Raw genomic sequence first — 27,141 nt, 5'->3', positions numbered from 1 at the left:
TATGATTGTAAGCAGTAGATACTGACCCATCACTGGAAGGATACTGGATAATTCACATATTCAGTGGCAGTGCGGGAGAAACAGGCTTGGAGAGACAGTAAGAGAAAGAGGTGAGCATGACGGAAAAACATGCCACAGAAAAGTTTGGTTAGGACATCAGTGTACCACTGCCCCGTCCTGAGCCTTGCCTCAGACACTGCTGCCATTAGACTGGGCAGGCCACTACCATCAATCTAGAATGATTTCTAAATCTAAACTGTTCACTGTTCCTTTTTCCATACTCAAATGGCCTGCCTTCACACAGCCCATGCTCTAGCTCCCTATGGATGCAAGTATATATCCTTTCTGTGTGGGAGGCAGGGAGAGATTCAGAATGACTGCACCTCTAAACGAAGAACTGGATACGGTTGTTGGTCAAAAAGGGAAATCTAGTAAATAACTTGCAGGATCCCATATTCATTTCCATGGAAGAACAGCCAAAATAGTTTATAGCTAATGCTATATATTAGCTACATACTAATAGTTTATATTAGTATATATAGCTAATAGTTTATATTAATATATAGTTAATAGTTTATATTAGTCAAAATAAACTTCAGCTCTGACTAACAAAACCCCCAAAGGACAAGAAGTGGTTTTGTTTTCTTCCTTCAGAAATGTAAGCAGCCCAAGTCTACTATTTTGGCTCTATGGACCTAGGCTCTTAACAGCACGCAGCTTCTACCTCATGGTCCAAGATGGCCACTCCTGCTCCAATCATTACATCTGCATTGCAGCTAGAAGGAGAGAGGAAAAGGGGAAGAAAGAAGTAGCTGACCTCTCCCTTCAGGGACATTTACCACGAATTATAAACACTGTTTTGCTTAATGACCCTTAGCCAGAATTTAGTCGCAGGGCCACTGTGAGCTGCAAGAAGAGTAGTTGTGCAGCCAGTTGAAATTCAGAGGTTTTATTACTGAGGAAGGGAAAGGAAAGTGAGTATCAGTGGACATCTACCTCTCTCTGCCACTTTCAAGACATTTTTACATTTACAGAGGTGAAACTACCTTCTCCCTTTTCTGTGCTCCCATCACCCCCCAAATCACCGTGGCAGGGAAGCCATTCAATGGAAGAGACTTGCTTGCCACCCTTCAATCTCAGGGCATCTCAGGATATCATATAATGATATACTCAACCACATTTCCATTGCTGGTGCTTTCATTTCCTATTCCTTCTTGATGCTATTACCTCATTTGCCATTTTCACTGCACAGCCTAGCAGGCTACCAAATCATTGATATCGATTACACATTATATTCAAGTTCTCTTTCTCTTTTGCTCTTTTTATCAGTTTATTCAAGGGTGCTTTCTTATTGAACTGATACTTAAGCCCCAAGTCGTGTACAGTTTTGCAATGACTTACATAAACAAGACTGACAGTCTCCAGTGCTTTGGGGTCATGGGGTTTAACCATGAGGATATTTTATTGGAGCTTTCAAAAAATCCTAATAGATGAAAACATGCTGCTTTTACAGAAAAGGGAAATCTGGGTCTAATCAACTGATTTCTAGGGATACATCTATTTTAAAAATAAAACAAGCCCTCATAGTGATAGTAATCTTGTGTGTTAATTGAATATGGAGAGCAAGTATTGTTAATCATGTAATATTATCTATACTTCTATAGGTATGTTTATTTATATATTTATATAGAACTATATTTACTATAGATAGATATAGGCTTCCCTGGCTTTATCGCTATAATGTTACGATGAAAATGTAGTTTGGAAAATGTGAGGGGATGGGGATATTTGTGAAATTAATTGACATAGGATGCCCTGTAGAATTTCTAGTTGTTAATTTATTTTCATTGTCAGTACTGTTTCAAAATGGTTACCCTTGTAGGAAAAAACAAGGATGCCACTCCCATCCAGAAGATATTCTACCCCTCATTTGTAAAGGGAAAATACCAGGAATAATTCACTTTCTGATTTAATGTAACGATGTATATTTAGCCAGTTACATCTTCAGTAGAAAATGTCTATGATCTACAATAAGAATTTCATTTTTTTCCATTTGTACCCTGTACCTTACCCATATCCTCTTGGCTTCCACATTTCATCACATGACCCAGCTTCCAACTTGCCAGTCACCACATACCTTTGTCGCGGGGCTTTCCCTGACCTGCGAAGTGTACTTTGCCAGCTGGTGTGGCAGGTGGCCCTCAATCAGTGATGGATGGGAGCTGGCACCTAAATACTCGAGCTCCCTTGCTCGAGCTGGGACCACTCTGGAGCGTGTGTTCTCTTTCAGGCTCCCAGAGCTTCCCCTGCGGGATTAAGCTCCAGTTACCTGTCTTTATAACTAGCTTCACAGCCTCCTTCTTCAGCTGCCTCCCCTTCCTTATTTCATCTTCCCAGCCCCTGCTGGTATTTCCTTCCCTGCCCAAATAAGCTACCTTTACTTAATTCCTTGCCTCAGAGTCTGCTGCTGGGGAAAGAAATGAACACAGAAGCAAACAAAAAGAAATGCTTATTGATTTGCTTATTACCCTGGAGGAATCTGGACTGTGAGGGATTTAAATTAAATCAAAATGACTTGAAGCATGACTTAAATCACTAGATGGATAGATTCATTCTAAATCACTGTTGATAATTTTTTCCCTATAATTTAGCTATCCATATACTCATCAAACATGGCACTCAATGTAGCCCTCAAACATACTCATCAAAACTCTCGAAGTGTCTGAGTGAAGGGACTCCACACTGCAGTATTGTTTGCTCCAACAGGGCCTGGCCCTGTACGGGATCGAGGCTCATCGCCTATCAATCGGGTTGTAGGCTTCGTTTTGAAAACACATGAAGCATTTTAAATGATTGTTTCTCTTTCTAACAGAGCATCCAGGATTGAAATGCAGATCAGCCTCAGTTCAGAGACCAAGCTCTTAACTGTGCAAAACCTGGGTACTGGCCCCTGAAAGCTAAGAGCAGGAGGGAGGGCTGCTCGGAGCTGCTTGGCGGGCCGGGGCTGCGTTAATCTCGCTGGAGTAAGGAGAGCAAATAAGGGATTAAGAAAGGGCTGGGGCCTGAGTCACCTCAGGGCAGTTCCAGGTCACATGTGCATTTGAGACTATGTGACATTTAAATGTCTCGGGTCACCCCAAGCCAGATTATCTTTTAGTCCTTGCTTGGCTTCACCACATGCACTTGAAAGCTCTCACACATCCTGCTTAATACCCTTCAGAAGAAAATAGATGATGAGTGTTCGATTGTGTATGAAACAGATAGGCTTCCCCTGCTCAGCCAGACCACAGAGAAGCCACGGAATCATCTTCGGTCACCTCTACTTTAGAGCAAGTGCACTCACACTCTCCTCCTCTCCCCTTCCTCTCTCCCTGTCTCATGTTGTTTCATTCTCTCTCTCCCTTCCCCCTTCCCTCCTACTCACCTTTCTCTTTACTGCCTCTTATTTAGCAAGACAGCTCTGAAGTTTAAAAGCAGACGTGCTTTGACTGTCTTTGTTTGGGTGAAGTCATGTGACACCAGGCCGTTCCCCACTCCCCCCCACCCCCCGGCCAGCCCCTCCTTCACAGCTCCCACCTCTCTTGGACCCACTGACCTTGGGTCTGGGTCTCTGTAGTACATCAATAATAGGTCAAGTACAATCAGGCCTCCAGAGGAGAAGTCAGTCGTTCTGAAAAGCTGATTCCCAGAACACAGCAAGTGATTTCTGCTTATTTACTGGGATCAAAAGTTGGCACATAACCATGCTGTCCGAGGACGAGAGACTGTTACATAATCATCCTTCGGCAGACACAATGAGGTCACATGTTTGCCCATCTAATCGCTGATCGGAGACATCTTTGATTGCAGATAATGTGCTCGCTGGCCCACAACTTAATTACTGAGTGTCTGAATCAACAAAGCTTTCAGATGTAGGTCTTGCCTAATGGCGCATCTGTTAGAGATCATTGCCTCTGTTCGGCCTCTAAATGAAAGGTCTGGGGGATACCACGGGCCGTTTCCAGCGCTGTTCCCCATGACCTCTCACTGACAAACATGCCAATTCCCACGGTTTATTTTCCAGCCAGCAATAGGCATTACTGTTTAGATCCGGGGCCAAATGGAACGAATGACTCCAGGGTGGCAGATACTGGTAAAGCCTCTAGTAGAAAGAAGCACGCTCTCCAAGGAAATTAATGCCACAGTCATTTTGGTATAGTATCTGCAACTAGAGTCCAGTTATACAGATGGGAAGGTTGCAGAGCCAGAGAGAGAGTGGGGTTCCTTTCCCAAACTGGTGAAGAAAATGTCGGGAGAAGTCTAGGGAAATAAGCAAGCAATGAGTAAAGTAGAGGGTCACAATGTTGAATCTATAGGTTGGGGGTCCCAGCAGCTCACCACGATCAAACTACAGAGTTTGGAGCCCATTGGGTCTCTCATTAAGCGACATCTCTCTGGCTATTTCCTCCTTGTGAATTCCCCACCACGTGTGTGTGTGTGTGTGTGTGTGTGGTTTGTCTGTATTCCAAGTGGAGCTCCCACCCTCCCCCTCCTCGGCCATCATTATCACAACCATGATGCCTGGCAATGACTTCAAGATTTGGAAAACACTAAGTTTGGGGCGGGGTGTTCGTCTGTTTAAGATTTAAGGAGTCTTGGTCTATGCACAATTGTTATTAATCACTGGAGATGGCTATGCCTGTTTCCTTGCCTGCAAGTTTAAATAAAGGCGACATACCATTTTCAAGACATTATAACAAAGTTGGACTCACCCAGATGATTTTAGAACACTAGGCAAAGGCCTAATTTCCAGTACTAAGCAGAAATGTCCATGCCCTGGTGGGTGTCCAGCCCCCAGAAGTGGGTAAGGGAGGGTGAGAATTGCCTGAACCCAAAAATCTTTGTGTGGCTGGAGCCAGAAGACACAGTATAAAACAAAGCTGTAAATAAACCTCAAAACCTTCCCCATTTTTGTTTTGTTGTTGTTGTTTTGGTGGGGTTTTGTTTTGCTTTTGCCTAAAGCCTACCATTAGCTGTAAGGCAGTGCGGCTTGTGTGGGCAGGTGGATTGAATGTCAGTGTGTTCCAAAATGCTTCTGAACAGGAATTCCTCCAGGACCCTGCCTTGTCTAGTGCACTATAGCGTCCTGAGCAATATTAAGGAGCGGAAGGGGTTTGCAGAGAAGCCTAGAGCCGTCTTTCTGTTTGTAGAGAGCAGCCCGCCCACCAGGGTGAAATCCTGCCTGCGCCTCTCCCCGTCGCTCCGCCCAACTCGCGATCAGATCTGAAAATTAGATGTTAGAGTACAGACCTGCTTTTGCTTTGTAGCTCATCTGCAGGTATCTGAAGCCCAAGGGTAGAGCCCCCTTTGCGCCTGGGCTCTGCTTGTTGACTATATCCTCATTGAACTAGGGGAAGAGCAGGTCATAAAAAAGAGCCTTGTTATAGTGCCGTCTCGTAGTCCGGGGTGGCACTGAATTATTTTGCACTGAAGTCAAATGTTATGGGAGTTATTTTCTCCTTTAATAAAGAAGCATAGGGTTGAGGGATATGAGGCCAAGTGCTTCCCAGAATCTGAAAACGATTGCTCAGTTGAGGTTGTTTTTCTTTCTCTGAAGAACACCTTTAGGTGATGGTGTTGTTAAGGCTATAATCTTATTTTACAGCCGAATTCCCTCTTTTATAACCAGCACAATTTTTTTTTTTGACAGTATGATTTGCCTTCAGTGCGGGATCTGAGCAGGTTTGGTCATTTGCTTAGAGAAAAAATGAACTCAGTGTATGAGCTCTAAGGGTTTTCTTCGCCCAGCAACATGCTGGCAGGTCGCGTTACCCTGAATGGTAGCAGTGTGCGTGGCTTGTTGACTGAATACACGATCACGTCTGAATGTTAAGAAAGTTTATCATCTCCTTTGGAGAAGCACAGAAATTTTGCGGATGGTGTGTGAGGCAAGGAACTAGCTGTGGGCCCACTGATGCATCTGTTCAACAGCAGGTTGAAATCCCAAGGGAGCGTGAATTACCAAGTTAAATGAAGTTTCTATTTTAAGCTAGAGACTGCAAAGCAAGGGGAGAATGCCACATTGCCTTCGAAGGGAAGTTTTAGTTGATCAACCTGTGGTCTTTGAATCCAAATGAGCTGTTTTCATTCCCCTTGAACCTTTCCACATCTTATCTCGGAGGGGGGACCCTAATTCTAGGTCAGCCCAAGAGTGTAGGAGAGGGAGTGTCACAGGATGGCACAGTCACATCCCACTCCTTCTAGGGACCATAACAGGAGGCTTTGTGTAAATCCTCTAACTGCTCTAGTTCAAAATGAGCGATACATTTGGGTAATTATCATCCCCCTTTGCCCTGGGCCTCACTTTAAAAATTCTGCTGTGTCATTCAGCTACTCGGGAAGTAACCTTGGAAGCAAAGCTAATTACCCTCCAATCTGTGCTCTAGAAATGTAAAGATCTTAAAAAGTGAGTGGTTGAGACGATTCTGGAGAGCCTTACTTGTTCCAGATGGCTTCTGCTCCAGAGGGAGAAGCTTTTCAAGTGTCCCACGCAGTCCTGGACCCTGTGGGGCCTTCTCCTTTCACTCGGGCCTCAAGCACAGAACACAAAATGCTGTCCCGGGGAAGGGAGAGACGCAAGGGGATGTTCTAGGTGAAGGTGCCGTGTTCCCCCCAGCACTCCCTGGGGAGCCTGCGCAAGGCGGGCAGCCAGCTGAGGTGGGTGGAAGGACTGTACTTTGCCCTCAAACATCCTCCCCTGTCAGCAGAGTCGCTGGTAGTTGGACCCTTTGTAGCACGTGCACGAAAAACGCCATTGTACCTGTGCTTGCTTTTAATTACTCAAACCAGTGTTGTTTGTAGTTTTTTGTCTCTCTCTCCTAACAAAACTTCAACTACTTGTACCTTGTTCCGCCCCCACGGAAAAGCTGCATAATAATCAGTTGTTTACAAGCCCGTAAGGTAAATAATCACACTGCTTCAGTGTGATGTATGAGTTTTTAAAGAGGCATTTAGCATGACGTGTGAATTTTTAAAATTATAACTTCATTGAAAATAAAATCTGTCTTTCCCTAGATTATATGTACTGTCCAATGACTGATAGACTATGGAACTTGCTAAATCCCATAGAGTGTGTGGGACTCGAGGGACATTGTTCCAGCTAATGATTAAGAACTCTCCAGACAATAGGGGCTTCTTAGACAATGGGTGAATTTCCAGGATGTCCGGCCCCCTTCCGAGAAGGAGGGAGATAACAAAATGTAAAAAAGGTGTCTGTCAAAGACCAATCAGGCAGCTGGGGAGAAGGAGGGAGATAACAAAATGTAAAAAAGGTGTCTGTCAAAGACCAATCAGGCAGCTGGGGACAAGTTCCCTCTCTGGTCCGAGCCTAAGCCGGGACCAATCAGCAGGAGAACACAACCAAATCTATAATTTACATACGGGGAAGTGGGAACCTATAAAACTGACATATTCGCGCCCAAAAGGTTTTCTTCTTCGACCTCCTGCATGAGGACCAAGGAACCCCGGTGCACCGGCCTTCAATAAACCTCTTGCGTTTTGCATCGACTTCTGACTCTTGTTGTTTCCTGGGCGAGTCGAAACTCCTAGGAGACCGCGCAGGTCTAACATTTGGGGGCTCGTCCGGGATTCCACTCGCCCCGGACCACAAGAACATCGGGAGTTGGAGGTACCAGGTAAGCTCGAGCTTGATTGTTTGTCCCTTGTTCTTTGTGGGCCATTATCGGAGGAAAGCCGTAAGAATCGGCTTATTATGGAATCTGTATCGGACCTCTGGCTAGGCAGACGTGCTAATAGCCGGCGTCCATGAGCCCTAGGGGACGCCCTGGTGGCTCATCTGGAAGGAGAGGCAAACTCTGTCTCCCCTTCACTCGGTTTCGGCAGTTCCCTTGGTGATAACTGCCATCTGAAGAAGTTTCGGTTTTGAAGCGAGCTCGCGGTGGCCCATGCGTATATGTGTTTCATGGAGTTTTAACTGTTTCTGTATTGTGGTCTATTCTTCTTCTCTGACGGACGACAATGGGACAAACTGTGATGACTCCTCTTTCCCTTACCCTAAGCCATTGGACCGAAGTTCGGGCCAGAGCCCATAATTTTTCGGTAGAGGTGAAGAAAGGAAAGTGGCAGACTTTGTGTGCCTCTGAATGGCCAACATTTCAGATAGGATGGCCCCCCAAAGGATCCTTTTTATTAGACAAGATTAAGCTGCTGAAGTCTAAAATATTTAATATAGATCCCCACGGACACCCAGACCAAGTACCATATGTCTTGGTCTGGGAAGATTTAATTCTCTCCCCACCTCCGTGGGTCCGGCCCTTTGTTTCCTCAACAGGTACGTCTGCGCACACATCAGCAGCGTCGGAGATATTAGCCTTAAAGAAAAACCCCAACACGGAAAAGCTACCTGACGCCCCGGATCCACCGAAGGCGATTTATCCTGACCCGCAGTCCGATTTGCTTCTTTTGGATTCCCCACCCCCTTATCCTCCGGCCCCAAATCCCCTACCACCTAGAGGACCCCCAGCTCCACTGCCCTCGGCACAAAGGGAACCATCCATGATGGAAGAAGAAAGGGGTCCCTCAGCGGGCACTAGGAGCCGGAGGGCTATCTCCCCGAGAGATATGGCCTATCTCTCCATAGAGAGTATGGCCCCCCCCGACGGCCAAGGGAATAGACCTCTCCAATATTGGCCCTTTTCCTCTGCAGATCTTTATAATTGGAAAATGCATAACCCAACTTTTTCCGAAAATCCACAGGCCCTTACCGCTTTAATAGAATCTCTTGTTTTCTCCCACCAGCCCACATGGGATGATTGTCAGCAGCTGCTTCAGACTCTCCTAACGACTGAGGAGAGGCAACGGGTTCTTTTAGAAGCCAGAAAAAATGTATTAGGCGCCAATGGGCAACCTACCCAGCTGCCTAATGAGATTGATGTTGGTTTCCCACTCGTCAGGCCAAACTGGGATTTCAATGCCCCGGAAGGTAGGGAGCGCCTGAAAATGTATCGCCAGGCTCTGGTGGCGGGTCTCCATGGAGCGGCCAGACGGCCCACTAATTTGGCTAAGGTAAGGGAAGTAACTCAGGGGCCCCAGGAATCGCCAACTGTGTTCCTGGAATGTTTAATGGAAGCCTTTAGACGCTTTACCCCTTATGATCCAACTTCGGAGGAACATAGGGCTACTGTAGCAATGGCTTTCATTGATCAAGCGGCCCCTGATATTAGGAAGAAATTACAGAGGCTAGATGGCTTGCAGGGATTTTCGCTTCAGGAGTTAGTAAAAGAGGCAGATAAAGTATATAACAAAAGAGAAACAGAGGAAGAGAAAGAAGAAAGAAAGCAGAAAGAGCAGGCAGCCCGTGAAAGAAGACGAGATAAGAGACAAGAGAGGAATTTAAGTAAGATACTGGCCACTGTGGTTGGAGGAAGAAATATAGGGGATAGAAATGGGCAGGAAGGGCGAACGGCAGACAGAAGGCGACCATTAGACAAGGACCAATGTGCCTACTGTAAAGAAAAAGGACATTGGGCGAGAGAATGCCCTAAGAAAAAGAATGGAGGAAGGCCAACCAGAAACAAAATCTTAACCTTGGAAGAAGACGACTAGGAAAGTCAGGGCTCGAACCCTCTCCCCGAGCCCCGGGTAACTCTTAAAGTGGAGGGGGAACCTGTTCAATTTTTGGTAGATACCGGAGCCCAGCACTCCGTCCTTCTCCACTCAAAAGGTCCTATCTCAGCTAAAAGGTCATGGGTACAAGGAGCCACTGGGAATAAACAATATTCATGGACCACACGAAGGACAGTAGATCTTGGGATTGGACGAGTAACCCATTCATTTTTGATTATTCTGGAATGCCCCTATCCTTTGCTGAGAAGAGATTTACTCTCCAAAGTAGGGGCTCAAATCCACTTTCAGCCAGAAGGTCCCACCATAACTGATAATAAAGGAAGGTTACTTCAAATATTGACTATGAAATTAGAAGATGAATATAAATTATACGAGCAGCCTTCATCCTCACGAGTTAATGTTACAGATTGGGTAACTCGGTTCCCTCAAGCCTGGGCAGAAACTGCCGGAATGGGGATGGCCAAAAATCGGCCCCCGGTGCTAGTGGAACTCAAGGCAACTGCCACCCCAATAACGGTCCGTCAATACCCCATGAGTAGAGAAGCCAAAGACGGTATCCGTCCCCATATACAGAGGCTACTAGACTTGGGCATCTTAATAAGATGTCAATCAGCATGGAACACCCCTCTCCTGCCGGTAAAGAAACCAGGAACAAATGATTATCGGCCGGTGCAGGATCTACGAGAGGTAAACAAACGGGTGGCAGACCTCCACCCCACAGTTCCAAACCCTTACAACCTCCTGAGCACTCTTCCACCTCAACATACGTGGTATACTGTTTTGGACCTTAAAGATGCTTTTTTTTGTTTAAGACTCTCTCCCCTGAGCCAACCCTACTTTGCCTTCGAATGGAAAGATCCAACATCGGGAATGTCTGGTCAGCTGACATGGACACGGCTACCTCAGGGATTTAAGAACTCCCCGACCATCTTTGATGAAGCCCTCCATCAGGATTTGGCATTATATAGAGAATCAAATCCCCAGGTAACATTACTCCAATACGTTGATGATATTTTATTAGCTGCTGAGACCCAAGAAGATTGTATCAAGGGTACTGAAAAACTGTTAACGGAACTTGGAACCCTGGGATATAGAGCCTCAGCCAAGAAAGCACAAATATGCCAACAACAGGTCAGTTACCTGGGGTATCTATTAAAAGGGGGGCAAAGATGGCTCACGGAGAGCAGAAAGGATACGGTGGCCCAAATTCCATCTCCCAAAAACGCCAGGCAGGTTAGAGAATTTTTGGGGACGGCCGGATTCTGTAGGCTATGGATTCCAGGGTTTGCTGAGCTGGCAGCCCCATTGTACCCCCTAACCAAAAACAGCACTCCTTTCGTTTGGGGCGATAAGGAACAACGGGCTTTTGACCAAATCAAACGAGCTTTACTTTCAGCTCCAGCCCTAGGACTACCAGATGTAACCAAACCTTTTCATTTATATGTGGCCGAAAATAAGGGCATTGCAAAAGGAGTATTGACTCAGAAATTGGGTCCCTGGAATCGCCCAGTTGCTTATTTGTCAAAAAAATTGGACCCTGTGGCATCAGGATGGCCCACCTGTTTAAAGATAATCGCTGCAGTGGCTGTTCTAGTCAAAGATGCTGACAAACTAACTTTAGGACAAAATCTAACGATAACAGCTCCTCATGCCCTGGAAAATGTAGTCCGTCAACCACCGGATAGGTGGCTAACTAATGCCAGGATGACCCATTACCAAACCCTGTTGCTAAACTCAGATCGCATCAAGTTTGCTCCAGCCACAGGACTCAATCCAGCCACCTTGCTACCTGATCCTGACTTGGAAGGCTCCACCATCATACATGATTGTCAGGAAGTACTGGCCGCAGCACACGGCAGTAGGCCAGATCTGATGGACCTGCCCCTCCCTGATGCTGATTTCACCTGGTTCACGGATGGGAGCAGTTTCCTGGAGGAAGGTAAGCGTCGAACTGGGGCAGCCATGGTAGACGGAAAACAAGTCATATGGGCAGCGGCGCTACCACAAGGGACCTCAGCCCAACGAGCTGAATTAATTGCCCTGACGAGGGCATTAGAGATGGCAGAGAATAAAAAAGTAAACATCTACACAGACAGTAGATATGCGTTTGCTACCGCTCATATCCACGGTGCCATTTACCAACAGAGAGGGCTACTAACTTCAGGTGGCAAAGAAATTAAAAACAAAGACGAAATCATGGCTTTGTTGACTGCACTTATGCTTCCTACTAAAGTCAGTATCATCCACTGCCCTGGACATCAAAAAGGAAATACCCCAATAATTAGGGGAAATAATATGGCTGACCAAGTGGCCCGAGAAATAGCATCGGGAGAAGTCATTCTAGGACTGTCAGATAAAGTTCCTGAAAAACCAGGCCGCGACGAAGAAATCATCCCGGCCACAACAAAAGGAACTTTGTCCCCTCAGCAAGCAGAATCCATGTTACAACAGATGCACAGATGGACACATTTGGGGACTAAAAAGATGGTAGCCTTGTTACAAAAAGCTGGGTACGAAACCCCTGGAATGACAAAATTAGCTGAACAAATTGTGCAGGAATGCGTCCCATGTCAACAGGTAAATGCTCACAAAGGGAAACTTGAAACTGGAAAGAGACTCAGGGGGGACCGCCCAGGAACTTACTGGGAGGTGGACTTTACCGAAGTGCGTCCTGGAAGGTACGGTAATAAATACCTTTTAGTTTTTGTAGACACTTTTTCAGGATGGATAGAGGCTTTCCCAACAAAGAAAGAAACAGCTGCTGTAGTAGCCAAGAAGATTTTAGAAGAAATTTTTCCTCGATTTGGAGCACCAAAGGTAATAGGGTCTGATAATGGTCCAGCCTTCGTCGCCCAGGTAAGTCAGGATGTGGCCAGATATTTGGGGACTGATTGGAAATTACATTGTGCATATAGACCCCAGAGTTCAGGTCAGGTAGAAAGAATGAATAGAACTCTAAAAGAGACCCTAACCAAATTGTCCTTGGAGACTGGCGGTACAGATTGGACGGTGCTCCTTCCTTTAGCCCTGTTCCGGGTTAGGAATACACCTTCCCGGTACCATCTTACTCCTTTTGAGGTGCTATACGGGGCCCCACCTCCCCTTCTCACCTTAGGAGAAGAAATAAAACCAGACTGTCAAAATAACACTGACTTGTATGCTAGGCTATTGGGACTCCAACTGGTCCAAAAGGAGATATGGTCCCAACTCGACGAGGCCTACCAACCGGGAACACTGGGAGAAACTCATCCTTTCCAAGTCGGAGACTCCATATACGTCCGTCGGCATCGAACCCAGACGTTGGAACCTCGATGGAAAGGACCATACACCGTCCTCCTAACCACCCCAACGGCCATAAAAGTGGACGGCATCGCTGCCTGGATCCATGCTTCACACGTGAAAGCTGCACCAGCGGCGGCATCATCAGGATGGCAGGCCCAAAGAACCGACAACCCGCTCAAACTCAAGCTTCTACGAACCTAAGACATAATTTTGGTTTTACTGCCTTACTGACTGTAAGTGATTTTAGCCCTCACCTGCCCCAACGTCTAACTTGGCAGGTAATTTCTCAAACTGGAGATATAACCTGGTCCATTAGCCATACTGCCCCTCCCTGGACCTGGTGGCCAGACCTTTTTCCTGATGTCTGTAAACTGGCCATAGGAGCTCCCTATTGGGATCTAGAGAGTTATTATGATCAGCATAATGCTCCGTCCCAACTTCTAACTAAAGCTGATTACTCCGGAGAGGGTTGTAAAAACCAGGTCCGAAGAAGTTGGCTCAGAACCCTCTCCTTCTATGTATGCCCTGGGTTCCATCGCCCCCGATCCCTGAATTATAAATGTGGGGGAACTGAAAATTTATATTGCCAAAACTGGGGATGTGAAACCACAGGAGATACTTATTGGAGACCCACCTCAACTTGGGATTTTATTACAGTAACAGCCAACTACACTCATACTTATAGGGGTCCCCGACCCGTCGCCCCCGAATGTTCAGGATGGTGCCACCCCCTCAAAATTTCCTTTAGTAATCCTGGAAAAAGAGATAAAAAATGGGTAAATGGCCACTCATGGGGCATTAGATTTTACAAGAATGGATATGATTTGGGAATATTAATGACCCTTAAGCTAAAGATTGAGACTCCTGCTCCTATATCAATAGGCCCAAATCCCGTACTTGGCCCCCCTTTGCTTCCCCCGGCCCCTCCAACTACGTCAACAAAGAATGAGACTAATGAAACCTCTGGATCCAAAGAACCCACAGTTAAGCCTGGGACTCCTCAGGATAGGATGCTTTCTTTGGTGCAGGCAGCCTTTACGGTCCTTAATGCTACAAACCTGGAGGCTACAAAATCATGTTGGCTCTGTTATGCTGCCCCTCCCCCTTATTATGATGCTATAGGATATAGTTCTAATTATACTAATGTCAGCTCCCCGGACCATTGTCGATGGAAACAGAAAGGGAACAGTAAATTAACTCTGTCTTCGGTTTCTGGAAATGGTACTTGTATAGGAACACCTCCCCAGTCCCATCGACACCTTTGTCATGATTTCAGCCTCCCTTCAGGCTCGGGATATCTTGTACCTCCCCAAGATGGATGGTGGGCATGTAACACGGGGCTAACCCCTTGTGTCTCTCTAGAGGTTCTCAACAATTCAGCTGATTTTTGTGTGCTAGTGCAATTAGTTCCTAGACTTATCTGTCATTCAGATTCGTCCTTCTTAGATGAATACGAGGGAAAAACGAGAAGGAAGAGAGCCTGTAACCCTCACATTGGCTGTCCTTCTAGGACTAGGAATATCTGCCGGGATAGGAACAGGAACCACAGCCCTCATACAACAACCCCAGTATTATGCAAGTTTAAGACAGGCTGTAGACATCGACCTTCGAGCATTAGAAAGTTCCATAACTCAACTAAAGGAATCACTCACCTCACTTTCAGAAATGGTGTTGCAGAATAGAAGAGGCCTAGATTTGCTGTTTCTTAAAGAAGGGGGATTATGCGCCGCTCTAAAAGAAGAATGTTGCTTTTATATTGATCATTCAGGAACCATTACCAAAACCATGGATAAACTAAGGGAACGCTTAGATAAAAGGCAAAAGGAGAGAGAAAACGAAAAAGGATGGTTTCAATCATGGTTTGATAAGTCCCCCTGGTTTACCACCTTAATCTCTACTCTGTTGGGACCTCTTATTGTTTTATTGTTGATTTTAACTTTTGGACCATGTGTTCTAAATCGCTTGATAGCATTTATTAGAGAACGTATCAGTACTGTACAAGTTCTAATGTTAAGACAACAGTACCAAAGTTTACGAACAGAAGGTTGAGATTCCATGATTGGAATCAATAGTCACAAGAAAAAGGGGGGAATGTGGGACTCGAGGGACATTGTTCCAGCTAATGATTAAGAACTCTCCAGACAATAGGGGCTTCTTAGACAATGGGTGAATTTCCAGGATGTCCGGCCCCCTTCCGAGAAGGAGGGAGATAACAAAATGTAAAAAAGGTGTCTGTCAAAGACCAATCAGGCAGCTGGGGAGAAGGAGGGAGATAACAAAATGTAAAAAAGGTGTCTGTCAAAGACCAATCAGGCAGCTGGGGACAAGTTCCCTCTCTGGTCCGAGCCTAAGCCGGGACCAATCAGCAGGAGAACACAACCAAATCTATAATTTACATACGGGGAAGTGGGAACCTATAAAACTGACATATTCGCGCCCAAAAGGTTTTCTTCTTCGACCTCCTGCATGAGGACCAAGGAACCCCGGTGCACCGGCCTTCAATAAACCTCTTGCGTTTTGCATCGACTTCCGACTCTTGTTGTTTCCTGGGCGAGTCGAAACTCCTAGGAGACCGCGCAGGTCTAACAAGTGAATTTGAGTCTTAACAAAATAAAATACATATTAAGTGAAAAACTAAAAAAATACATTGAATTTGTCTAACGACTCTGGTCTTTATGCTGCAAATTTGACTTGGGAGACAGACTGCATTAAAATATGAAGACGGTTTTTATAACATGAAACCAGAATTTAATTTTGAAACTGAACATGGATCATTTATATATAAACAAAAGGAACACTGGGGCAAATTTTGTAACCCTACCCAACTACCCTAATTAGGAAGGAGTGGAATGGCCTGAGGCAACACATCACCATATTACTTAGGATCTGTTCTGTTGACAGATGATGATCTGGTATATTTTGTTCTGCTTGATATTCCCCGCCCTGTATGTCTACAGTAGATTTAGATCATCAGGCTAAGCCACAGCCCAGCGAGGTGCCTGGGACCCACGACCAGGTGGGCGCCCCTTCACAAAACCTAAGCTCATCGGGCACCGCCTTAATCTGCAGCCAGTCACGTGTGTGCAATAATAGCCCTGCTTCTGGAAACCTATCTCTACGAAACAGAAAAGCTAAAGACTAATTTGTGCTTGGGATGTTTGAAAGCACATCTGGTTTTCTTGTAATGGCAGGCAGTGAAGTGAGGAAAAAAGTCATGGTGTTGGGGTGTCTGCCTACCAAGTGGGTGATACAGTTGTCTCTAAAACGGTGTGATCTCGAGAACCTGGTCCCTCAAATCTTCGTATTGTGAAGTTACAGGGACATCTGGGAAGATCAGCAGACTCTAGCGTGGCATGGCTAATTCTTCTTGGCTTGTGATTGTTTCATAGAGACTCTCCATCTTAGCACCAGTAGACACACTTATTCTTTCTTTGGATAGCTAAGGTATGAGCTGCCCCTCGCTTTCATTCTGACGTCTCAGCTTTACTTTATTGTGCCTTATAATGGACTCTACTCCATCTGGCCAAAGGGAATTTCTGAGCGTCTATGGAAGTAAAATGCACTCACCATAAAAGCTGTCCCTGAAGGAGGAATGTCAGTGATGCCCAGTTCCTCAGGCATTACTTAACTTCATTTGCAATGATAAGTCAGCCATAGCTTTACCTGTGGTCCCCAGTAATTCAGAATGAGAAGCCCCCACTTAGGCAATGTGGAATTTGGTTGGCACTTACATCTCATTTCTATCCATGTGGGGGAATATGTAGCTATCTGAAGATATGAAAATTAATGTAGTCTAGATTCACATTTTACATTTACTCAGATATTTATTTGAACTCATAAAAAGTTTATTGACATAATTTAGAAGATGAAGAACTAAAATACATTCCAAATATTGACCAAAATAGTGTGGGAAGTCGCTCAGAGAACTTTCAATCAAAATCATTGCTATGCATATTGCCATATCCTTCTCCATAGAATCATATCCCTCCTCAAAACCACACCCTCCCAAGTGGTGAATTCTTGAGCTGATTTGCTCTGCAAGCTGCCGAACGTGAAGATAAAGTAAGTAGTGCAGCCAGCTAGAAGGAAGAGATATAAATGTACAACCAGGACGTTTCTGCTAGAGTCTTAGGCATTCGGGAGGTACGTAATCTTCATACAAATATATAAAACTTTTCAGTGAGCTATTTTCATTTGAATCCATTCTCTTACTCTTCAGTTCTTCACATCAAGCCTGCAAAGGAAAAAGCAAAGGAACCGTTAGTTGAGTTTCCATGAGGTACTTTTAGGGACAGCTTGTAAATCAATATGATAGGTACAAGTCAAAATTGAAGGCCTCATTTTCACTTGAAAACTTCATTTCTCGATTCCATGAAGGTAAAGTGAACTATGAGTAGAAGGTGTGACCATCAACTCTGGCTCTAGTGATCTGAGTAATTCTAAACTAAAGGAGGATGGCTTCCTTCTGAAGGATTAGACTATAATGCCGACCTTATGATTATGACTTGCAAGACCTTTGGTGCCTTGGTAAATTTGCATTCATGGCTCCCATCCTCCACCCCTCCCTAGAGCCACCCCCATGGCCATGTAACTTTTTAGTTTCCTACCATCATGAGTAGGGTAGGATTCCTCATGCCTGAGGTTAGCCATGTGACTTGCTTTGGCCAACAGGATGAGGTAGAAGTGATGGTGTGTCAGTTCTGAGCCTGAGCCTTAAGAGGGATCACGTGTTTTGGTTTTCCCTCCTGCACGTCTGCCATTGCCACAAGTAGGGTATGCCCAGGCTTGCCTGTGGGTTCCTGGAGAAGGACGGGCAGCATGTGGAACAGAGCCCCCAGCTGACACCGATACGTTAGTGAGCCCAGCCTAGATCAGCTAAGCCACAAACACATGAGCCAGAGTAATAAATGCTTTTGTTTTAGGGCATTGGATTTGGCGATGGTTGGTTATTGCAGCCATAGCTAATTGATACGGTGCCATTTCTTTTAAAGGCTCTTGCAGTGCCGAGATGGTTGAACATTATTCACCCATTTGTTTTCCATTATTCTTTGCTGCCTTTTCTTGCATGCTTTACTTATGTGGATGGGCTGAATCTTTTCTAAGAAATAGAATGCTTACTTTTTTTTAGCACCAATGGCTGTAGAAACAAAACTCCACAGACAAGGATCCCCCCACCCCCGCTGCGGCAGTCGCTATGACTTGGCTCTCTCCATATCCATTCACAATCCCCTTCGCCCTTGCTTTTCTCTACTCCAAAGGCTGGTAGCCAAATACTCTCTTTCCCAGTCTCTCTCATGGCTTGGGACAGCCATGTGACGCAGTTGTGGCCACTGAGCCCCGAGGAGAATTCTGCAGCAGAGGTCTTTTAGAAAGTTTTGCTTTCCTGTGTATTTCTTTAGAGTTTACAAAGCCTGTTGCACCACTTAACAGTTATATAGCATTGCTGTGATGCAGGTTGTATTATACTCATTGTTGAGATGAAACACCTAGAGGTTCAAAGAGCCAAGTGAGTAGCCCAAAGTCTCATAGCTGGTAAAGAGAAAAGCTGGGATTTGAATTCCTGTGTCCTGACTGTAGGGCTCCTTCCACTCCACTAACGGGAAGGTTTGGATGGTTTTTGAACTGGAGGGGAAGGTAGGAAGGCATCATTGACTGCAGAACTGAAAATGTTACCAACAGCCGTCAGCACTGGCTCACGTATTTTTTCTAGCATTTATTTCTCTTTGTTAGAAACTCAATTTTTAGTCCAGGTCATTCACCAGGAAGAAGCAAGATACCATCTCCTTCCCAGCCCAGGATTTCCTGGCTGAAATGTACTTTGTTGACCAGCAGCTTCCCAGCGTCACCAGGGCGCCCGCCTCCCCATGCCAGTCTGTTTCTCCCTCGCGCAACCTGAACCGAGTTTGTTGGACACTCACTGCTTGTGTAACGTGATTCAAGCCTTCAGGCCACTCCCTCTTGCCTGATAACTTTAGACTAAAATCCTCCCCTCCCCCCATGGCTCGCCACATCATAGGCTGCGGTGTAATTAGTTGCCTATATGCATCCTCTCTCCCGGCTCATCTCTTTCCCGCCATAGCTGTCCTGCCTCTAGGCCGTGACCTTCTGAAGGGTATGAACATGCCCTATTCGTTTTTGCATCCCATTTCCTATCATGGCACCTGACACAAAGCGGGAGCCTAGGGATTGGTGAGGTGGAGTGCTGGAGGGGTGAGAGCAGGACAAGAAGTGGGATCGGAGTGCTGGTGAGGTAGCAGGAGTGGGCGAGGAACCGAAGATGCAGGAAACCGGCAGTGTTGATGAGCTGCGCTGCGTCCCCACTGTGCTGTTACACCTGTCCTAGGCCCCAGTCGTAGCCCCATCATGGCCAGCGTGTGCCCAAGCCATTTTACTGCTGTGGTCACTGTGCTGGGTGACATATGGCCGGTCTGTCTGGCCGAGTGAGAGGCCCAGCACAAGCTGCCCTTGAAACCGAGACATTCCTTGGGCTTCTCTGAGCAGCATGGAAGGGGTGATGATTCATAGTAAGTTGTCACTGAAGCCTGTTCTGTGAGGTGGCATTTCTCTCCAAGAAGTGTCCAGACTGTGAAGCCTCATCTGCAACCAGAAATGGGAACCATTTCTATGACAGGCTTGATATGGACTTTGACCCACACACATCTGTCTCACATCGGTGGAATTATAGCTATACTGAGAAAGAGGATGAGCCATTTGCAGTGACCCTCCAGTGACTGTTTAAAAACCCTAAGATGCCCCTCATGACCGGCTTCGGCTTGTGGACCTCTCTGACTTTAAGACAGTTTTGGAAACATAAGGAAACCTTGATGCAGTTTGCCCAGACCACCATGGCCACCACGATCACCATATTATTTAGGAAAAGCAAATGCACAATTCTTTATGCAGTACTAGCCCCAGGGGAACTGTGCTTCATATGGGGATGGAGGAACCACTGACTTGACACAGTGCCCTCATTTAATCTACAGAGTGAGCCCTGGTCTTCCTTGTAGAAGGAACTGGGCAGGAGGCAGCTGATAGAACAAAGGAGTCACTGCAGTTGTTCTGCAGACCACCCTTCCCTCCCCCAGCTTCCCCTCTCCCTCCCGGATCCCAGGAGAATTTGAGAGGGCCCAGCAGCCCTGGACACAGGACACTGCTGATGGCCAAGGTCACAGATGGTCCTTCCAGGAGTGCAAGGCCCCAAGAGGACCAGAGTCTCCGTCCTTGGCCTGGTGGGACTCCGGGTGTTCTCAGAACGCCTTTATGTTACCTGAATACCAGAATCCAGGAATTCAGAGACCTGGGTGAGGGCTCAAATTTAAAAATGGGAACAATGGGAAGGGATCCAGAGCTAAAATTGCCCCTGCTGTAAAGCACACTTGTTTGTCGGGGTGCTGGAATGCAAGTGTGTTGGGCGGTGTCCCAGGCCACACTGCTTTGCTGCCTAGACAACAGCTGTCACCTATTCTCCTGTGTCCTGTTCTCCTGTCGGGGACATTGGTGAGAATGATGCAGAATGCGAGGCCCCCTGCGGAAAAGTCACTCTCCAGCTACCGCACACCCCTTTTGTACCCAAAGCAAAAAAGTTTACATTGGGAAAGGCACACCTTGGCTGGTGCAAGGGTGATACACCAGATATCTCCCGTGTGTCACTCTAGGTCCAGGCTGAGGAGCATGTGATGTTTACACCCTGCCCCGACCCATTTATAGCTGTGTTACTCATACTTGCCGCAGCCCCACGTACATCATTTAGGAAATGGAGGCCACTCAACACTGCTCTGCATTTGGTCCTTTAACCAGACACTCGGGGGCGGTGCAATGATTACTTCTTCCTACGTGGTGCTAAATCATAGAGCCATAAACACAGTGGCACTCAAACGTAATCGAGAGAAAGGCCGTGCCTCGTGTTCCATCTGGTTCCGTATGCAATGACTGACCAGGCACCCAGAGCAAACTGGTTGAAGCTCTGGAGTTTGTTAGAGGGCATTTGTGGAGTCCCCTAGAGCTCCTAGCACACCTCCACGCCAAGGTCGAGGACCCAGGAAGTGCACGGCGTGAAACTGCACCCGGGTAACTCCAAACCCAAGACTATTTTATCCCCACCAGCCACTCACAGAGTAAAAGAAACAAAGCTCTAAGTAAAAACTTTTAAAACTTTTTTCTTAAACTGCAAAATATCCACCCAAATTGGGTTTTGTGCGTCATGAAGCCTTTGGTGGCTAAAATAAAAATGGAAATGCTTCTACCAATAACTAGTAAAAGCAGGGAAGAGCAGAAAGACACAAAGAGCAGGACATTTTGGGGGGGAAATTCTGCACCTAAAATCCAGAGTCAACAGTGTTACGTGCTGGGTGAGGAGAATTTGAGTAACCTTAAGGAGAAGGCAAATTGCATGTCCAGGTCAAATCATTAAAAATAAGCTCAAAAGGGGTTTTTTAATCCTACTGTATTGAGAGTTTGTTGCCTTGGATATCAAGTCAGGGTTCGGCAGGTGAGACAACATTGAATTTGTTTGGGGAGATCTTGGTGGAATAAGGGGTATAATCCAAGACCAGTCACCGCTGGTGGCTGCTAGTTTTGTGGTCAATTTCTCCATCTGTCAGAGCACAGACCACCCTGTTTCTGAAGGGGCCACAGATTTTACTGGAGAAACACTGGCCCGAGACTCCCTAGTAAAGCAGAGCTCGATAACGCGCGGAGGTAGACAAAGTATTGAACAAGTCGAGTAGACTGCTGTCTTAACAAGAGGTTCCAAAGATGGCAAAACCCTTCTATGTTGTTTAGGCTTGAGCATTTGAGACCTAGGGACAATGGCGCTTACATCAGAAATACCCAGTATCCTCTTAGAACTGTCTGGCACGGTCTCTGGCAGTCAGAGGTCCTGGGACATCCAAACGGAAAAGCAATTTCTTGACATAAAGTTCACATATGAAATAAATGTAGGCCTCCCTGTCTCTCTCTAATAAGACATCCTGGAAAGCACATTGTCACAGAGATTCCCTTAGAGCTGATTGATATTTTGTTTGTTTATTTTTACAGTAACAATTATGGAAGTCAGTGGTCCATAGTCTCAGTATTCAAATTAAAAACCTGGCCATTGGTACACCATCAGGCAGATATAAAAGCTTTATAATCCTCTAAAATAGTAAAACTGTTTTCGAAGATTGAATGGAACTTGAGTTTTCTTATTGCTCCTCCTTTTATAAATTAGGAAATTAGGGAATTCCCTGGCGGTCCACTGGTTAGGACTCCACGCTTTCACTGCCGAGGGCCCGGGTTCTACCCCTGGCCAGGGAACTAAGATCCCACAAGCTGCGCAGCACGGCCAAAAAAAGAGAGAGAGAGAGAAATTAGGAAATTAAAATCCAGAGGGGTTGAATCCAAGGTGAAGGTCCAAGGTCACACAGCTAGTTAATGGCTGGTCCAGGATTAAAAGCCTGTCTGGAGCTCTTAGCTCCTACAATAAATCTTTACATGTTGACGGTATTAGAGGCACCTTGCATGAACAACTGATACATAGAAATGTACCTGTAATGTAAAAATAATTTGACTTGGCATTCTTGTACTTGTTCTAATGAACATCCAATTTTAATTTCAAAAGATATGTTTGCCTTGTCAGAATTTAGTAGAGTTTTTTTAAATATTTTTAGAGAGTAAAATGCACAAATCTTAAGTGAACAGCTTCATGAATTATTTTATGTATGTATATACCCATGTATGGCTCTTATTTTTACATAACTCTTAAATACTACCCTGTATGCCAGTAATATATCATCAAGGTTTTGTTTGTTTGTTTGAGAAATACTAGTTCCAAGAGACGATAAAGCAAGTTTCACCTTCGGAAGAAAGGGAGGGGAGGGGAGGGAAAAGAATCTTTCCATGGTCAGATAAATTGAGGAATATGGGGTTAAGCACAGATAAACCATTTTCTTCGTTTCAGAGCTCCTCAGAGCTTTAAATATACAAATATATATTGTGTATATTGGGTGTGAGGATGATATCATGTAGCATTTCAAAATTTACTTGATTACTGAATCATTTATCCAGTTTTTTACTGTTTGTATTCTTTTTCATTTATCATTCATTATAGCACAGATAGTGTGCATACTATTCCATCAGGTGGATATATGAGAGTTGAATTAATCGTAATCCTATTGTTGGACACAGGTTCTTAATCAATTTTGCTATCAAAAGTGAACAAAACTTCTCCCACACCTTCTCCCACACGTTTTCTTTAGGATGGCGTCCATCAAGGCCTAAGTGGGTTGGAGGACATACAAATCCACAATGGCTGGAACTTTCTCCATTTACTAAGCCCCACACCCTCATCATCTAGACTGGCATAGCGCCTGCTGTACAGAAGACAATATCTGTTGAGGGAATGAGAAAGTGTCCATTTCATGATCATTTTCCCACTTATTTTTGTGAATATTACAAGAGAAAAATTGCTAACTCTTTTTTCATTGAGTATCCCCCTTTGAATACTAGTGAGGCATATTTTCTCATGGCTTCTCTACTAATTATACATCTACTTCTGTGAATTGTGAGTTCATTTCCTTTATTTATCTATTAAGGTGTTAATGTTTTGCTTCCCAATTTGCATGGGCTCTTTATACAATTGTACACTTCATGCAAAACAGTTTTCTTGATAGAGTTCACCATTTAATGTCTGGGTTTATTTTTCAAGTACGGAATTGATTTTTAATTAGCAAGATTTTGAGGGGTGATTTTGATGGCTCTTCTTTAAAAAGCTATCTGGGCAAGCTTAAATCAGTGCCTTCATTTTTTTCCCCAAATCAGTCCAACCGTTATTTTTAAAGTTAGTTATGGCCAAATCGTCCCTTTTGAAGCCTTCATCAAAGGCCTTTAATTTTATCACCTTAAAAGTGATAAGAGGTCAAAAAAGAAGGATGTTCATGGAAAGAAAAGCATCGCCTTGGAGATGTGGGGTCTTATTTAGAAGCTGTGGTAAGTCGCTCCTAAAGTTGGGGAGGGGGATGAGTTTTTTTAAACCCCCCACAACAGGAGCTCAAACTTGGCTACACATTAGAATCATCTGGTGAGTTATTAAAACTTCCGAGGCCCAGGCTGCCCCAGAGCAATGACATCAGCGTCTCTGCGGGTGGGCTCAGTATTTTTTAAAGCTCCCAGGCTTCTGATGTGCAGCCAAGGTTGCAAACCGCTGATCTAGGAGCACTTCTCAGACTTTAATGTCCAGAGGAAGTACTTGGTGATCCTGTTAAACTGCAGATTCTGACTCAGGAGGCCTGGGATGTGGCCTGAGGTTGTACATTTCTAGCAACCTCTCAAGGGATGCTGTTGCTGTTGGCCCATGGACTACACTTTGAGAATCGAGGGTCTAGAGCAGTGATTCTCAACGAAAGGGATGGTATTTTGCCCCCCAGGGGCCATTTGGTGATATGTGGAGACATTTTTGGTTATTAAAACGAGGAGGAGGGAGTGCCACTGACATCTAGTGGGTAGGGCCAGGGATGTGCTAAACAGCCTACAGGCCCCAGGACAACCCCCACTCCAAAGAGTTATCTGGCCCAAATGTCAGTAGTGCTGAGGGTGAGAAACCCCACTCTAGAGAGGGCTGGTTCTGTGAACAAAAATGATCCCAAACCTGAGCTGGAAGGCTGTCTGCTCTGGTGTGATGAGTGGTCCCTTCTGAGAAGCATTTCTGATAAAACATATGAGTGATTTTTTTTCTGATAACTTTAATGAGATTAAGATCCCCTTGTGGGAAATTAGATTTACCTGCCTCACTAAATTAGCCTTGTGACAGAGTTTAAAGACCACTTATACCCAGTCTAACAGTGTTGTCTAACCACATTTTTTCCTATTCCACGTTTTTGAACTGGCTTTTTGAAGCCTCTTTAAGCAGCTTTGAAGTAAAGCTTTGACATGTGCTGGCAATGAATTCATCAGAGAAATTGCTTCAACACCCTTTGCCTTGCCAGCCTCCAAGCTGCTTCCCAGGTGGGCCCTGTCTATAAATTCAACTGTTTACTGAGCGCCTTCTGTTGGAGACATTGTAGTGCAGACTCTGCTTTCGGATCCCAGCAGTCCTACTTTCTAGCTGCTTCACCTTGGGTAAGTGTTCTATTAAGTACAGGAAAGTAACAGTACCAAACTCCCAGGGATGTTGTGAGGATAACATATTAAAGTGTTCAGCAGAGTGCTTCCCACATAGTAAATGCTCGATAAATGTGAACTGTTACTATTACTCCAAGCTGAAGACCCAAAACAGCTTATAGATCGACGTGCCTGCCCTCCTCCTCTGCCGTCCAAGCAAGACTGAGTCTTTTTTTTTTTTTTTTTTTTTACAGCTCAGAAGGAATGCTGGCATTTTGGGTTTGCTAATCTACATGGCTTTGTGTGCTCTAGTCTTTCAGTCACAATCAAATAATCATTTCCTCTTGTTTGTCTTCATTTATTTCCTGCCCCCTCCTTGCATTTAACTATCAAATGTCCTTTGCTTTTGACCAGAGGCTCTTCAACAAAAGCCCTGTAGTTCCTGACATCATTCTTTTGTAAAAAAGAGTGCTTGGGCATATACTAACATAAATAGTTCTTTTTTGTTGGTCAAAAGCAACTGTTCAACTTATTGTACTGGTATTCTTATACAATATAAGACTTCATTCCAATACACTATCATAAAGGGATTTAGGAAAACAGGAACTGTGAACAGAAACTTGCATTGTGAATAATGTTGTTTTGACATTGAATCTGAAATCTTCATTTGATTTTAGGGTTTTTGTTTGTTTATTTATTTCAGAACAAGCCATGAAGTATAAAGGTTATCTATCTGTCATCTATGAATCTATCTTCTATGTCTATCTCTCATCAGTCATTTTTTTTTAACATCTTTATTGGAGTATAATTGCTTTACAATGGTATGTTAGTTTCAGCTTCACAACAAAATGAATCAGTTATATATATACATATATTCCCATATCTCTTCCCGCTTGCGCCTCCCTCCCTATCCCACCCCTCCAGGCGGTCACAAAGCACCGAGCTGATCTCCCTGTGCTATGCGGCTGCTTCCCACTAGCTATCTACCTTACGTTTGGTAGTGTATATATGTCCATGCCTCTTTATCGCTTTGTCACCGTTTACCCTTCCCCCTCCCCATAGCCTCAAGTCCATTCTCTAGTAAGTCTGTGTCTTTATTCCTGTTTCACCCCTAGGTTTTTCATGACATTTTTTTTCCCTTAAATTCCATATATATGTGTTAGCATACGGTATTTGTCTCTCTCTTTCTGACTTACTTCACTCTGTATGACGGACTCTAGGTCTATCCACCTCATTACAAATAGCTCAATTTCATCTCTTTTTATGGCTGAGTAATATTCCATTGTATATATGTGCCACATCTTCTTTATCCATTCATCCGATGATGGACACTTAGGTTGTTTCCATCTCTGGGCTATTGTAAATAGAGCTGCAATGAACATTTTGGTACATGACTCTTTTTGAATTTTGGTTTTCTCAGGGTATATGCCCAGTAGTGGGATTGCTGGGTCATATGGTAGTTCTATTTGTAGTTTTTTAAGGAACCTCCATACTGTTCTCCACAGTGGCTGTATCAATTTACATTCCCACCAACAGTGTAAGAGGGTTCCCTTTTCTCCACACCCTCTCCAGCATTGATTGTTTCTAGATTTTTTGATGATGGCCATTCTGACTGGTGTGAGATGATATCTCATTGTAGTTTTGATTTGCATTTCTCTAATGATTAGTGATGTTGAACATTCTTTCATGTGTTTGTTGGCACTCTGTATATCTTCTTTGGAGAAATGTCTATTTAGGTCTTGTGCCCATTTTTGGATTGGGTTGTTTGTTTTTTTGTTATTAAGCTGCATGAGCTGCTTATAAATTTTGGAGATTAATCCTTTGTCAGTTGCTTCATTTGCAAATATTTTCTCCCATTCTGAGGGTTGTCTTTTGGTCTTCTTTATGGTTTCCTTGGCTGCACAAAAGCTTTTAAGTTTCATTAGGTCCCATTTGTTTACTTTTGTTTTTATTTCCATTTCTCTAGGAGGTGGGTCAAAAAGGACCTTGCTGTGATTTATGTCATAGAGTGTTCTGCCTATGTTTTCCTCTAAGAGTTTGATAGTTTCTGGCCTTACATTTAGGTCTTTAACCCATTTTGAGCTTATTTTTGTGTATGGTGTTAGGGAGTGATCTAATCTCATACTTTTACATGTAGCTGTCCAGTTTTCCCAGCACCAA

The 27,141-nt window shown here is 44.7% G+C and overlaps 2 protein-coding genes across 2 annotated transcripts in view; one reads left to right on the top strand and one right to left on the bottom strand.

Moving 5' to 3' along the window:
- Positions 1-8,016: 8,016 nt before the first annotated feature.
- On the top strand, positions 8,017-9,990 carry LOC138842528 (uncharacterized; the record flags this gene model as incomplete). The annotated part of the gene is given in 1 exon segment (XM_070044759.1): positions 8,017-9,990. A coding segment is annotated over 1 exon segment (1,974 nt), but the record flags the coding sequence as incomplete, so codon positions are not given.
- A 6,737-nt stretch (positions 9,991-16,727) lies between these two features.
- The window catches only part of SMPX (small muscle protein X-linked), a 54,396-nt gene continuing 43,982 nt past the window's right edge, over positions 16,728-27,141 (bottom strand). Inside the window, exon 5 of the mRNA XM_030843793.3 lies at positions 16,728-17,140. The gene's annotated coding sequence lies outside the window, so the exon portion shown is untranslated. The remainder of the gene's footprint in view (positions 17,141-27,141) is intronic.

Source organism: Globicephala melas, chromosome X (genome assembly GCF_963455315.2).
Source record: "Globicephala melas chromosome X, mGloMel1.2, whole genome shotgun sequence".
Taxonomy (NCBI): Eukaryota; Metazoa; Chordata; class Mammalia; order Artiodactyla; family Delphinidae; genus Globicephala; species Globicephala melas.
This window is presented reverse-complemented; position numbering and strand designations above follow the sequence as displayed.